Source organism: Citrus clementina, unplaced genomic scaffold, assembly GCF_000493195.1.
Source record: "Citrus clementina cultivar Clemenules unplaced genomic scaffold, Citrus_clementina_v1.0 scaffold_3, whole genome shotgun sequence".
NCBI classification, from domain to species: domain Eukaryota; kingdom Viridiplantae; phylum Streptophyta; class Magnoliopsida; order Sapindales; family Rutaceae; genus Citrus; species Citrus x clementina.
The window spans coordinates 27324273-27340118 of record NW_006262339.1 but is presented as its reverse complement, the minus strand read 5'-3'; the positions used below and the strand labels follow the sequence as shown (position 1 = coordinate 27340118).

General features: G+C 36.3%; 2 protein-coding genes across 2 annotated transcripts in view; both read right to left on the bottom strand.

Annotated features, from left to right (window-relative positions):
- The window catches only part of LOC18046678 (2-alkenal reductase (NADP(+)-dependent)), a 57047-nt gene that overhangs the window by 3216 nt on the left and 37985 nt on the right, over window positions 1-15846 (bottom strand). The gene's annotated exons all lie outside the window — the stretch shown is intronic.
- On the bottom strand, window positions 2912-3417 carry LOC18046681 (60S ribosomal protein L2, mitochondrial). The gene is given in 3 exon segments (XM_024188536.1): window positions 2912-3181; window positions 3183-3254; window positions 3256-3417. Coding segments are annotated over 3 exon segments (504 nt in total).

Here is a 15846-nt window from a genome sequence, read left to right as displayed (position 1 = left end):
TGTCCAGAAACATTCAGGTTTATGTTTTGCACTTCAAAAATTCATAACTTAATGTTAACTATCAAAATTAGTCAAATAAACTTTAAATCATAGGGAATTCATAAATTATATGAATATAATTTTTATAGGCCATTCTAAAGCCTTTTAATAGCCTAAAGTAATTTTATTGTCAGCCATCGCAATTCTGGAAAGCAGTTTCCAGAACTGCAGCAGCCCAACATAATGATTTTTAATTTTTTTTTACTCAATGAAAAATTATGAAAGTGAACATATAGTAAGTAGACATAATGAGGATTTAATAGAAAAATCAGCATCATTTTAGGGATCATTTGGATAGACAGAAAAATGGGCAAAGTCAAACATGCTGCTGAAAATCAGAATTTTCCAGCACCACTGTTCTGAATTCGAAAATTCACAACAAATTGGTTACTGGTAATCTTTTCGTACAAAATATATCATTGAAAGCCTTAAAATGTCTAGTTTAATTTTATGAAAACTTTAGTGAAAACCTGAATAAAAAATTAAGGGAAAACAGTAATAGAATCACAGTACTCATGCCTCATAATGTCTAGCTAGTCATTCGTGATTTTAAAAGAACAATGCATGCATTCATCATTAAACACCTAAGATTAGAGAACATGTTTTAGAGAAGGATAATTACCTCAAAAATTCTTCCAAATGTGCATAAAAGAAAATCCTAAGACTCTTTGGTTTTATACGTTTATTAGGTTAAGGGTTTTAATCATAAGGAGATTGGAAGAGTTTAAATTTTATAAAAATGTTTACTTTTATAAAAGTACATTATACGATAAAGATGATATTCTATAATAATTTATTTAAAAAATAAATAAATAAATAAAAGAATTATGGTTTATCTCAAATAATGCTAATTCAAATAATTTAACACAACCAAACGATAAACAACTAAATAGATAAGCATAATCAAACAAACAAGAAATGATTGTTACAACGTATGCTTGCACCTAATTACCATATTCCAATTCTGGAATGGAACTGACCACTTCTTCTTCCTGAAAAGGAGAAAATAACTTAATAATAAAAGCTTGCGATCTAAACCGTTTACTAGTCTACGATCTGAATAATAAATTGAAAAAAGAAAAAATTACATTAAATTTTTCAAATACAAGGTGTTAAAATATAAATGAAATTTCCTTGTAACTTTGTAACACATGAAACATTACCAGCAGCCTTCCTGGATGTTGATGGTCTCAACTCTCAAGCTCCCCTAACTCTTCTCCCTGTGCGCAACGGTTCTGACATGTCCTCTGTCCCCTTCTCCAATTGCCATCAAGCTTGGTTCAATTAGTAATCTTGTTAATCACAAAGCCCTTCTTGATGCTGTCATTACGCCTCTTTAAATGATTCTTGAAACTTGTAGCCATCTCGGCATTCTTGAACCTCGATTCACCTATGCAACTAAGTTACCTTCAAAACAAAGGCAAAACAAGTGAAATGTGAGAATGCTAATCTCAGATGCTGCGACCAACAAAGAGCTGAGAAAATATCTTAAAAGGGCATTCTATGAAATCCAAGACTAGAATTTTTTGGGTAACGGCAGTGTATTTTAACTAGATCAAATTTAAAAAGCATCATTTCAAGTAGCCTTGCTCCAAAATATTATAGTCCGATTCTGGCTAAAATTAGTCAAAATTTCTTTCCTCTGAAAAGGGAAAAAGTGAAAGAAAGGAATGAATTTGTTGACAAAATTCTCCAATCTAAAATGTCTAGATATCTATCATCTAAACATTAAACAAAACTGTAAAAATAAAAGTAAAGCATAAACAACAAATTGGTATAGTTAAAAATTGCCTTTCATTTCATAAACAACCACAGGAGTTGAAAAGTCGATGAGTAAATAAAATTACTTTCAGAAAAATTCTTCTGAAAAATGCTTATGTTGGAATTACTTTCAGAAATCTATAAAAAGAACCTTTTAAGTGTTTTCTTAAAAGAACAACCAGAAAAACCGCCATGAGCAAAAAGGGGGAAAAATTGCTTTCGAAGATTTTTATAAAGAACCCCAAGTGTACTTCTGTAGCCAAAAGTGCTTTCATGTATTTTGTTTCAATAATATAGAAGACTCCAAATCATTTTACGATGCATTTTGAAGTGATGTGCGGCAGTTGGGCTTTGGCAACTCAACAGTCATTTTTTCTTATTTATACTCACAGTTATGACTTTTACTTTGCAGTAGTTGTAGCTTAAAAGCCACATCACTTTACTCCTAAACCCATTTTTAGTGTTTAAAGAACTTTTGGTAGTGTTAAAACACACTTCCAAATCAAAATTTTGATTACTTAAAATAGGAATTGCTTTGAAGAAGACCAACCTATGTATATAAAGGAGTTGAATGCAGGTCTGGACCATCAAATATAATGCTTTTGAATACTTCAAGGAGATCTCAGACTGCTATTATACAAATGTTAACAGTGATTCAAAGTTACTATGATGCAAGTCAATTCTAAATACACAAAAGGCTTTCATCTTTCATGTGACATGCGAAGCATAAAAAAAGAAACTGCATAAACTCCCCAAGAAACAGAATCAAGGCCAAAAGAAAAGTATATATACACACGTGCATCGACTCTTTAAGAAATCACCACTAACCAAATTGAACAAATGAAAAAGAACAGAATATCTCTAAACATGAGAAACCAAAACACAAAATCTATATTCTACCCCATTATATCTCTCTTTCCCATTTACATGTTCCAAGCACAGAACTCAACATCTTAAATCATTGCTAAATTGAAATGACAGAAGAGTAAAACCAGGAAAAGTTCAATAGAAAATTAAACTTCAGTTTCATTATGGATCAGTTAAAAATTGGTCTAAAACTAACCTCAAATATATGACAAACAATGTAACATTATTAAAAAGGAAAATATTATCAGACGGGTAATTTCTTTTTTTTTTCTTTTTTTTTTCCCTTAGGAAATGCAGTTTTATACCCAGAATTACAAGGCTTGCCCCAAGGCGTAAGTGAACACCTTCCATGGTTACGGCTACTTTTGCTTCGTCCCTCACCTCCACCACGAGGATGATCAACTGGATTCATGGCTACTCCTCCAACCACAGGCCTTCGACCCAACCAACGGCTCTGACCAGCCTTCCTAAGCTTCGTAGCTCCATGGCTGGGGTTAGACACTGTACCAATGGTGGGCTCGACATCTAGCGTCAATCAGTTTCTCATTTCCAGAAGTTAGCCTTACCAAGCAGTACCTTGAACTGGGTCTTCTTCAAAATCTTGGCTGACGTCGCAGCAGCTCGAACTAGCTTGCCACCTTCAGCGGGGTATACCTCAATTTTGTGGATGATGGTCCCAGTCCGCATACAAGCAAGCGGCATGCAACTTCCAACTTGAGTATTAATGTCAACATGAGCCATCTGTCTCATTATCTTATCACGCACTACATCTTTTTTTGGTTTTTCTTGTTTTGAAGGATCACCAACTGATTCTGTTTCTGCGGAAATACAGAGGCAGCATAATATAATTCAAACTTTGAGGATTGAAAAAGAGATTCCATAATAATAGAAACAAGAGCATCATAGTTTGATCAATTTTGTTCTTGAAAACAAATGTTGAAGTTCAACTTAGTCATTAATAAACAAATTAAAATGGTGGTTTTAAGTTTTCAAATCCAAATAATTCAACTAATAATTGAGAAAGTTTAACGTGAAGTTAAAATTGGCCACTCAACCAAAACAAAGCAACACGAGATCAAAATTCATGTCCATTTTTTTCATCGATATTTTAGTACTAATTAATAATAGAGTTAAATCACAGAACACATAGAGAGGCAAGGTCCGGATCCACAACAAGTAGCAGACCCTCCAGATGATCAAACCATCCATCGGGTGAATGAAGGTGACAGTGCTCATAACCATCCAGTTGTAACTATGAATGGTGATGATGGAGATGGGATGGCTGAGGATGAAGTTGAGATGGTTCAAGAAACGCCTTTGGCGTGGATGGATGATGTCCTTGGACAGCAGCAGTAGACGTTTGTTTCTCTCCTCTTATTTTTATTATGTCAGCTAGTATCATGTTCTGGAATGTACAAGGGGCAGCCTCGGGGGTATTTAGGCGCTCGTTTAAGACAATTATTAAAAACTACAATCCATCGATGGTGGTGTTAATGGAACCTCGTACTAGTGGTGCTAAAGCCGACGACTTTATAAAGAAAAGTGGATTTGATTATTCGCACCGAGTGGAAGCTGTGGGTTTTTCTGGTGGAATTTGGCTTCTTTGGCGAAGTTCCTGTTGGAACATTTTCAACAATAAATGTGTCTTATGGTAAAGACATGTCCTATTAATTGTGCCTTATAGAAAAGGTACCTTTCACTAAAGACATGTCTAATTAAATGATGTCTTGTTGTAAGGACATGTCCATTTAATTGTGTCTTGTAGAAAAGGTATCTTTTTACTAAATGATATAACTTTTCATGACAACATTTCACTTAGAGATACATCATTTCATGGTGACATTTCATTTGAAATGGTGATGATTCAATTTGGACCATTGATTAAAATCAAATCTAGATCCAATGGCCATGAATGAAGGGGTATCATGAAAGATGACAACCCAAATGAGGGGGCACAAGTATATCTATAAATAGGGGTCATGTTTAAGCCATTGAGACATGAAATGAATGATCCTACACCACTCTTTTCTTAGCATTCCTTTCTAGTACGAATTTCAACACAAAACACCCATTTCTTTTGTGCATTCACATTCCAATATATTGTTTTCTGCAGGAACAATATATTGTTTCTTGGCAGGCTTGCAACATTCAAGAGTATTCTAGTTTGCTTTCGTCGATGCACAACTCAAGCAAACAAACAAGTGCTTCATTGTATCCTGGAGGCGTATTTGCTTAACTCATGTGCATCACTCATTTGGTGGGGGCAAATAACGTCTTAAGGAAAGCGACATTTGTAACGTGCCTTGAAGCACACAAAATTTCTGCAGTTTCTTCCTACATACAGAGTTAGTTGTAAACACATTATTTTACATAATAAAGTTCCACCATTATTGTTGTATTTCTCTACATTTGTCATTCCCCACAAAATTTACCACCAACAATCTTAAGACGTTATTTCTACAACAATGGCACCAAGTTCATCTCTTCGACAATTTGCAGTAGATTTTGTCAAATTGGAGCGGTTCGATGGTGGCAACTTTATTCGTTGGCAGAAAAAGTTGCATTTCTTGTTGACAAGCCTCAATGTGGTCTATGTTCTCACAACACCAAAGCCTCAAGAACGTGAGAATGAGACATTAGCGGAAACCAGAGTGCGACATAAGTGGGAGCAAGATGACTACGTGTGTAAGGGACACATTTGCAATGCCATGTCTGATACTTTGTTTGATCAATATCACAACAAACCTACATCAAAAGAGATATGGGACTCATTAGAGGCTAAGTACATGATGGAAGATGCCACAAGTAAGAAATTCTTGGCTTCTAAATTTTTTAATTATAGAATGGTTGATAATAGACTCGTGGTTGAACAATATAATGAGATTTTGCATATTCTTGATCAATTCAACCAACATAACATGAAAATGGATGAGTCTATTATTGTCTCTTCAATTATTGATAAACTTCCTCCCTCTTGGAAAGACTATAAGAAAAGTCTTAAACATAACAAAGAGGAAATTAGTCTGGATGGCTTAGGCCAAAGTCTTCGTATTGAAGAGGAACTCAAGCTTAATAGTCTTGAGGATCAGACTACTATGTCCTCTAAAATTAATGTCGTAGATGAAGGGAAGGAGTTTAAGCATTCTAATCACCCTAAGAATAATCAAAAGAGAAAGTTTGATTCCAAAGAGAATCAAAACAATAAGAAGAAAAAGAAGGGTACATGCCACCATTGCGGAAAACCTGGCCATTTCAAAAGAGATTGTCGACTTCTGAAGAAACAAAAGGAAGTTTCGAACACAAATTTTGTGGCCATGATATCTGAGATTAATGTTCTTGAAGATGATAATGCATGGTGGATAGATTCTGGTGCAACCAAGCATGTATGCAAGGATCGTAGCCTTTTCAAATCTTATAAAGCAATGGATGATGGAAGTGTTCTTTACATGGGAAATTCCTCCACTGCAATAGTTAAAGGAAAAGGCAATGTGCAACTAGAGTTTACTTCCGGAAAAGCTTTAACTCTTACTGATGTTTATCATGTTCCTGAAGTTAGAAAAAACCTTGTATCTGGTAGTCTTCTTAATAAGTTTGGCTTCAAACTTGTTTTTGAGTCAAACAAATTTATATTATCTAAGGGTGGTACCTTTGTTGGGAAAGGATACATGTATGAAGGAATGTTTAAACTCAATATCAATAATATGAATGTTTCTTCTGCTTATATGGTTGATTCATTATCTTTGTGGCATAATCGTTTAGGACATGTGAATATTAGAAGATTGCATGATATGGCTAATTTAGAGTTAATTCCTAAGCATGAAAATGATATGCATGAAAAATGTAAAGTATGTGCACAGACTAAAATCACAAGATCTCCTTTTCCAAAAATTGAAAAAACATCTTCTTTATTGCATTTAATTCAAAGCGATGTGTGTGATATGCATAGTAATCCTTCTAAAGGTGGTAAAAAATATTTTGTAACATTTATTGATGATTTTTCAAAATATTGCTATGTGTATTTGTTACATTCTAAAGATCAAGTGTTAGAAAAATTTAAAACTTATAAAAATGAAGTTGAGAATTTTTATGACACTAAAATTAAATGCCTTAGAAGTGATAAAGGAGGTGAATATGCTTTTCCTGACTTTTGTGAATATGTTGGCATTATACATGAAACTAGCACTGCATATACTCCACAACAAAATGGCGTAGCTGAAAGGAAAAATAGGACATTAATAGAAATGGTTAATGCTATGCTTTTTAATGTTGGGCTTGGTAAAGGTTTTTGGGGTGAAGCTATTTTAACTGCATGTCATATCTTAAATAGAGTGCCTAATAAGAAAACAAAGGTGACTCCATATGAATTATGGAAAAAGAAAAAGCCTAATCTTTCTTATCTAAGAGTTTGGGGTTGTCGAGCCATTGTAAGACTACCAGAACCTAAGATAAAGAAATTAGGAGAAAGGGGCATTGAATGCATATTCTTGGGATATGCAGAGCATAGTAAAGCTTATAGGTTTCTTGTAACAGAACCTAATAGCTTTGTTGAGATCAATACTATAGTGGAATCTAGAGATGCAATATTCTATGAAAATAGATTTTCCACTATACCAAAAAGTATTGATTCTCAAGAGAATGATAAACAAATAGAAATTGGTCAAAAGCGTGATGCTAATAATGAACAAAATCATTTGAGAAGAAGTAAAAGAATAAGGACTATAAAATCTTTTGGACCAGATTTTATAGTCTATTTAGTTGAAGGGACAAGAGACTCACAATCAAAACAGACCATGATCACATCTACTATGGAGTCTGATCCCCTCACCTATGAAGAGGCAATGAAGTCTCAAGATGCTGCTTTTTGGAAAGAGGCCATTAATGATGAAATGGACTCTATTGTGGGTAATAAGACTTGGAAATTAGTTGATTTACCACCTGGCTCTAATCCTATAGGTTGTAAATGGATTTTCAAAAAGAAGAAGAAAGTTGATGGAACAATTGAAAGATTTAAAGCAAGACTAGTAGCAAAAGGCTTTACACAAAAAGAAGGCCTTGATTATTTTGATACATATGCACCTGTTGCAAGAATTGCTACTATTAGAGTCTTGATTGCTTTGGCTTCAATTTATCAATTTGAAATCCATCAAATGGATGTAAAAACAGCTTTCTTAAATGGAGAATTAGATGAGGAAATTTACATGAAACAACCAGAAGGGTTTGTTATGCCAGGACAAGAACATAAAGTTTGTAAACTAGTCAAGTCTTTATATGGTCTTAAACAAGCTCCAAAGTAGTGGCACGAAAAGTTTGACAAAGTGATTGTCTCAAATGGATTTAATATTCATGAATCTGATAAATGTGTCTATAGCAGATTCAATGGAAATAAAGGTGTGATTATTTGTTTATATGTAGATGACATGTTAATTTTTGGTACTGATAGTGAGAGCATTGAACTCACTAAATTATTATTGTCATCTAATTTTGATATGAAAGACATGGGACTTGCTGATGTGATTTTGGGGATTAAAATTCTAAAAAATGATAATGGCCTAGTATTGACCCAATCACATTATATTGAGAAAATTTTAAAGAAATTTAATTATTATGATTGTAAGTCTGTGTCAACACCTTTTGATTCAAACATAAGACTGTATCCTAACACTGGCAGATCAGTATCTCAATTAGAATATGCACGTATTATTGGATGTCTTATGTATGCGATGACTTGTACTAGGCCTGATATTGCTTTCGCTGTTGGAAAGCTCAGTAGATATACTAGTAATCCAAGCCAAGCACACTGGCAAGCAGTGTACAGAATTCTAAAATATTTAAAACATACAATGGATTATGGTATATACTACACTGGATATCCTTCAGTTTTGGAAGGATTTTCGGATGCTAGTTGGATTACTGATCGAGATGATCATACATCCACAAGTGGTTGGATTTTTAATCTTGGTGGAGGAGCTATTTCATGGGGCTCAAAGAAGCAAACTTGTATAGCAGACTCCACCATGGCTGCAGAATTTGTAGCTTTGGCTTCATGTTGCAAGGAAGCTGAATGGTTAAGGAATTTGCTTATAGAAATTCCTATTTGGCCTAAACCAATGCCTCCTGTATCTATTCACTGTGATAGTGAGGCAACTTTATCAAGAGCATATAGTCAAATCTATAATGGAAAGTCTAGGCACATTGGTCTAAGACATAGTTATGTAAGACAATTACTTACAGATGGAGTAATCACAATTGACTTTGTGAAATCATGCCAAAATTTGGCAGACCCCTTAACTAAAGGCCTTGCAAGGGATATTGTATTTAAAACTTCTAAGGGGATGGGACTGAAGCCAGCATCATCTTATCACCAATGATGGAAACTCAACCCAACACTTGAAATAACAAGATCTTGGGTTCAATGAGCAAAAGTACATCATATGTTGTGATAGCAAGCACTATAATATTTTATATGCGTCCCAAAGGTTAGTGCTTGATACCTGTAACATATGGGAAAGGTTAAGCTACTTAGCTTTTAATGGACTTATAAATGTTTTAGTTACAGGGACATTCTAGATAAGTCTACCTATGTGAGTGTAGGAGGTGGTGCCGCTTCCTATGTAACTCGGCTGGTTACTAAAGCGCTCATGAAAACAGGATATAGACACAGGGCCAATCCACGTGTCGGCTAAGGAATACTTGAGAATTTGAAAACTTATGTGTGAGATATATCCGGTTAGTCGATTAAGGTCGCTGGTTCAAAGCTTGCCTACCATGCCACCTTTGATTAACTTTGATGCATTGTCACTAAGTGAAGGTTCAAGTCCAAAAGACACCTTCATCTATGCATAAGTTTTCCAAGCCTGTGCAAGATAATTTTTCAAAATTCATTTATTTTGAAAATGGTGGGGGATTGTTGGAACATTTTCAACAATAAATGTGTCTTATGGTAAAGACATGTCCTATTAATTGTGCCTTATAGAAAAGGTACCTTTCACTAAAGACATGTCTAATTAAATGATGTCTTGTTGTAAGGACATGTCCATTTAATTGTGTCTTGTAGAAAAGGTATCTTTTTACTAAATGATATAACTTTTCATGACAACATTTCACTTAGAGATACATCATTTCATGGTGACATTTCATTTGAAATGGTGATGATTCAATTTGGACCATTGATTAAAATCAAATCTAGATCCAATGGCCATGAATGAAGGGGTATCATGAAAGATGACAACCCAAATGAGGGGGCACAAGTATATCTATAAATAGGGGTCATGTTTAAGCCATTGAGACATGAAATGAATGATCCTACACCACTCTTTTCTTAGCATTCCTTTCTAGTACGAATTTCAACACAAAACACCCATTTCTTTTGTGCATTCACATTCCAATATATTGTTTTCTGCAGGAACAATATATTGTTTCTTGGCAGGCTTGCAACATTCAAGAGTATTCTAGTTTGCTTTCGTCGATGCACAACTCAAGCAAACAAACAAGTGCTTCATTGTATCCTGGAGGCGTATTTGCTTAACTCATGTGCATCACTCATTTGGTGGGGGCAAATAACGTCTTAAGGAAAGCGACATTTGTAACGTGCCTTGAAGCACACAAAATTTCTGCAGTTTCTTCCTACATACAGAGTTAGTTGTAAACACATTATTTTACATAATAAAGTTCCACCATTATTGTTGTATTTCTCTACATTTGTCATTCCCCACAAAATTTACCACCAACAGTTCCATAGAGGTGGAAGTCTTAATTAATCATAGGCAGTTCATTCACTTTAAAATTTGTATGAATAAGACCTTTGTGTCTTGGGTAACGGCTATGTATGCCAGCCCAAATCCAATGTTAAGGAGACAGTTGTGGAGCCATATGGAGAACCTTGCGCCTTTAATTCGAGGCCCTTGGCTGATAGGTGGAGATTTCAATTCTATCTTATATGCCTCTGAAAAGCAGGGGGGTGTGGCCAGGAACCCAGGAGTGTGTAATCTGTTTCGGAAATGGTTTGATGGGCACCAAATTTTTTATTTAAAGTTTAAAGGTCCAAGGTTTACTTGGTCACGTGGATTGCTCTTTAAACGGCTTGATAGAGCTCTGTGCAACAGTGAATGGCTGCATAAGTATCCGAATAATTCTGTCCTCCACCTCCCGAAGGTTGCATCGGATCACAGGCCGGTGCTGGTTCGGTTTGAGAGAGCAGTGGCCGGTCACAGAAGGAACAGGCCTTTCCGCTTTTTGGCTGCTTGGCTAACTCACGAGCATTTTAATAACTTTGTTAAGCGGGTATGGAATCCGCAAATCCATTATAGTACAGCAGCTTCTCACTTTGTCCAGGAGGTTCAAGCTTGGAATCGAGATGTGTTTGGGAATATCTTTCAGAGAAAACGCCGGCTTATGGCTCGGATTAATGGAATTCAAGCCACTCTAGAGAATTATAGCTCTAACAGTTTGTTGCGCTTAGAAGCCCGCTTGCGAAATGAGCTCGAAATGGTGATGAATCAGTAGGAAATTCTTTGGCTTCAGAAATCTCGAAAGGATTGGCTTCTGCATGGGGACAGAAATACGAACTTTTTCCACCAAAAAACCATTGCTCGAAGGTGGCGGAATAGAATTGAGGCCATCCGAGACTGTTCGAGGAATTGGCTATATGATGAGGAGGATATAAGGAGGCATGCAGTGGGGTATTTTTCGGACTTATTTAAAAGTGATAATGCAACTTATCGGAATTATCATGCCCCAAACTTTTTCCCAGCCTTGGACTCTCATGACATAGATGGGGCTGCAGCCCCAATTTCGAGGGAGGAAATTCGAAACGCTGTGTTTAGCATGAAGCCACTGAAAGCCCCAAGTATGGATGGTTTACACACTATTTTTTATCCATCCCAATGGCATGTGGTTGGTCCGTCGTTTTGCAGGTTTATTCATGATATTTTTACAACGGGAAAGGTGCCGCAAGAGATAAATACTACCCTCTTGGTTTTGATTCCTAAAGAGGAGCACCCCACTAGCTTAAAGATGTTTAGGCCCATAAGCCTATGCACAGTGGCCTACAAGACGGTGACTAAAATTATAGCCACTTGATTGCAAACGCTGCTGCCCAATCTAATAGGCCCCAATCAGACGAGCTTTGTTCCTGGGAGGCATATAGTAGATAATATTGTAGTGGCTCAGGAAGTAGTTCACTCCATGCGCAGAAAAACTGGCAGGAAAGGATTCATGGCCATTAAGGTCGACCTTGAGAAGGCTTATGACCGGCTCAGTTGGGATTTCATTTTTGATACGCTTAAACAGACTGGTATTCCAATTCACTTATCTAGACTAATCATGGAATGCGTAACTTCAGCTAGTATGAGTATTTTGTGGAATGGTGAGGCGACAGAAGCTTTCACTCCGGGAAGAGGTATCCGTCAGAGCGATCCCCTCTCGCCTTATCTTTTTGTTCTGTGCATTGAACGATTAAGCCATGGTATAACCCAAGTGGTGATAGAGAGGAGATGGAGGCCTATCCGGTTGGCCAAATATGGAACTCCTTTAACGCATCTCTTTTTTGCAGACGATTTGCTTTTATTTGCGGAAGCTTCAATTGATCAAGCTTATGTCATTGATGCTGTTCTGGATAATTATTGTAGGAGTTCGGAAGCAAAAGTCAACAAAATGAAAACTAAAGTTTTCTTCTCAAAAAATGTTGCTTCTCGGGATGCCAATATCATAGGCTCGACTTTGGGAGTTTCGGCCACAAATAATTTGGGTGATTATCTTGGAATGCCCTTAATCCATTCGCAGGTTAATAAATACACGTATCAATCCATCCTTGATAAAGTGGATAAGCGGCTAACTGGTTGGAACGCGGCTCATCTATCTTTTGCTGGTCGCGTCACTCTGGCTCAATCAGTCCTGTAAGCAATGCCTGTTTATGCCATGCAAACGACCTTACTTCCTTCTCCAGTGAGACATAAAATAGACAAAGCGTGTCGAAGATTTATTTGGGATGGGAATTCAAAGAGTCACAAGATGAGTATGGTGGGGTGGGACAAAATTTGCATGCCGAAAAAACATGGAGGCCTGGGATTCAAAAAAATGGACGAAATGAATCAGGCGCTGCTGATGAAATTGAGCTGGGAGGTTGTTTCCAATTCGGATAAACTGTGGGTGCAAGTCTTCTGCTCTAAATATGGATTGGAGCCTCGCAACCTTCCGATGTCTCTTCCAGACAAACCGGGTTCTCGGATTTGGAGGGCTATTCGTAACACATGGTTGGCAACAGTGCAGGGAGCTCGCTGGTCAGTTCGTGATGGTGCTAGAACTCGGTTCTGGGTTGATTGTTGGGCTACGAATTATCCTTTGATCAGCCTTGCCATCTTGCCGATTCCTCACGAGCTTATCAATGCCACTGTGAGTGACTTTACGAATGGGCATGGGGGATGGAATTGGTCGAGCTTTGAGCACCTTCTACCGCATGGTACTCTCATGCAGATTGCTTCAGTATTGCCTCCAGCTCCTCATCTTGGGGCTGATATTATTTTCTGGGGCTTTGATCCAAGCGGCATGTTTACGGTTCGGTCAGCTTACGAATCTCGTTGCTATCATCACGCTGCTGTTCATGACAGAAATTGGAAGCTCCCATGGAGTTGGAAGGGGCCTCAATCCATCCGCCTTTTTCTTTGGCAGCTTATGCATGGGAAACTCAAGACTCGTGATGAACTTGTTAGGCGCCATATTAATGTTCCTAAGGGTTGTGATAGGTGTGGAGGTGCGGTTGAAGATATCCTCCATGCATTGAGAGACTGCAGCTGTATCAAGCAGGTTTGGCGTAAGCTTGTTCCGATGGCCAGTCATAACACTTTCTTTAATTCGAACTTACGTGAATGGATTGCTGGGAACCTGCAAAATGAATGGAAGATTGGGTCTCCCCTCCCCTGGGATTGTATCTTTGGTGTGGTAGTTTGGAGGCTGTGGTTCTGGAGGAACCATTTTCTCTTTAAGGGGAAGTTGGTGGATAGTTTAACAATCTAAGCAGGTGGTCGTTCCTAATGCGTTCTCTGCTTTATTAACAGCTGTCCGGGAATTATTAAGTAGAAATTGGCAGACCGCTATCACCCATATTTATCGCGAAGCAAACTCAGCTGCGGATTTCATGGCTAATATGGCTCATTCAGCTCCTCTTAGCCTGCATGTGTTCTCTAACCCTCCTATGAGTATTTATTCTATCATTTCGCAAGACTTGTTTGGGGTTTCTAAACCCCGTTTTGTTCCTGTTTAGCTCGTTTTGACGAGCCCCCTCTCATCAAAAAAAAAAAAAGAGTTAAATCATACAAAGCAAGACGTGGTCAGAAATTCGCACTGGGGTGGTTAAACTAATTTTGACTTTTTTTTTTTTAGGTAAACTCTTGCTCTTTTGACCCTACTGAAATATTTATTTATGCAAAACTTAACAACATAAGATGATTTCATTGAAAATGATGTCAGTCGATAATAAACCTTACTGGATAGGCTAACAAAAATAAACTTAAAGGAACTAAGAGACAAGTTGTAACACCCCAAATGAAACCTTATAACATTAATTTAATTACTATTTTCAAATAAAGTCAATGTTGTTCATTGACAAAACATAGTCTCTAAAATAAAAAATAACTCAAAAATCCTCCAAAATAAAATCCAGCTCTAAGCAATAATCAAACTAGCTACAATTAATTCATCTAGAAAATGCCAAAGTTTTTCAGCTAAATCCTCTTCGCTAGACCAAAAGCGCACATCACTAAAATCAATCTATAAAATGTTGGAGACGAGGGGTGAGCTGTCAATCGGTAAGCGAACTCATGCATAAGGTTACCAATAAGGAAAAAGTATATAATCATTATTATGTAGTACCACAAGTCAGGAAACAAAAATCATTTTGTAATCATATGTGTGCAGTAAAACTCATAATCAATTAAGTCATAGCATAATAATCATTTTCAATAAATAATCGTGTAAGAAATCTTTTATCAATAAAACTTTTCTTTCATTCAATTTACTCATATCACATAGTGTCACTTATACCCCTGGTAACCTGGTCAATAGTTCAATATGTCACCTATAATCTCAGTGACCCGACTTAGAGTTCTATCAGGGTACTTTACCCTGCAATAATCGTCAATAGGTGCGCACAATACAACTAGCTATTTAGTAATATTAGTAACGATAACTACGGACAATGAGCCAAAACCTAAAAAACTGTTTCCAGATTTCCAATATCAATCATTCCATAATATTTCGATAAAACGCTTACAAGACATTGAATTGGCAAAGCTTTACAAATATTTTTAAGGAAAACATTTTATAGAGAAGCAGGTATTTTGAAGTTATTTTTAAAACAAATTTAAGAAAACATTTTAAAATAACTTCAAAACCATAACTTGCCAATCCATTTGGACAACATTATTCTATTCATAAATATTTACGTGTATACTTATAATAAATATTATGCATGAATTGATTTACCATGATACAAAGCAATCAACAATAACCCAAATCAAACGAGCTCACTTTTGGCCTATGATTGTTAAGAAAAAAGTACTATCAATATCTTATTCAATTCTGACCTAGATAAGAAAATCCAAAAATCCTTAAACCATGCACTCTTACTTAAGCACATCAATTCACTAAACTATACTAGACCATTATATAGGAGCTGATTTCTAACAAGCTATAAGTACGTCGGAAATATCACAAATATCACAAAACACTCTTGTCAACATATTGGCATTCAATTTAAATTTTTACATAATCAATTAGAGTTTAAAAACATCCCCTGAAAACTTATTTTTCCACAAAATTATCCAAACTGTCCAATAACGATATAAACAGAGGACTGTTGCTTGAAAAATTCATAACTTTAGTTACACATGTCCAAAAATAGTGATTCTAGTTTTGACAATTAGAGGAAACAATAAGGAGTCAGAATTAAAGATTTATAAGACATTTACTGATGAAAAACCATCCCAAACTGACACCGCACACAATAGATGAGAAAACACAACGTCACACACCCAAGAAATCACAAGCTCACCACCACAGCAAACAACAAAAGGATACAGAAAAATTCACCACCTAAAGTTGTTAAGCTAAGGATACAGGGCTTAAAAATACTCACCACTCATTGGCATCCACCAAAGAGATACAGAGTTTGATAATAACTCAAAG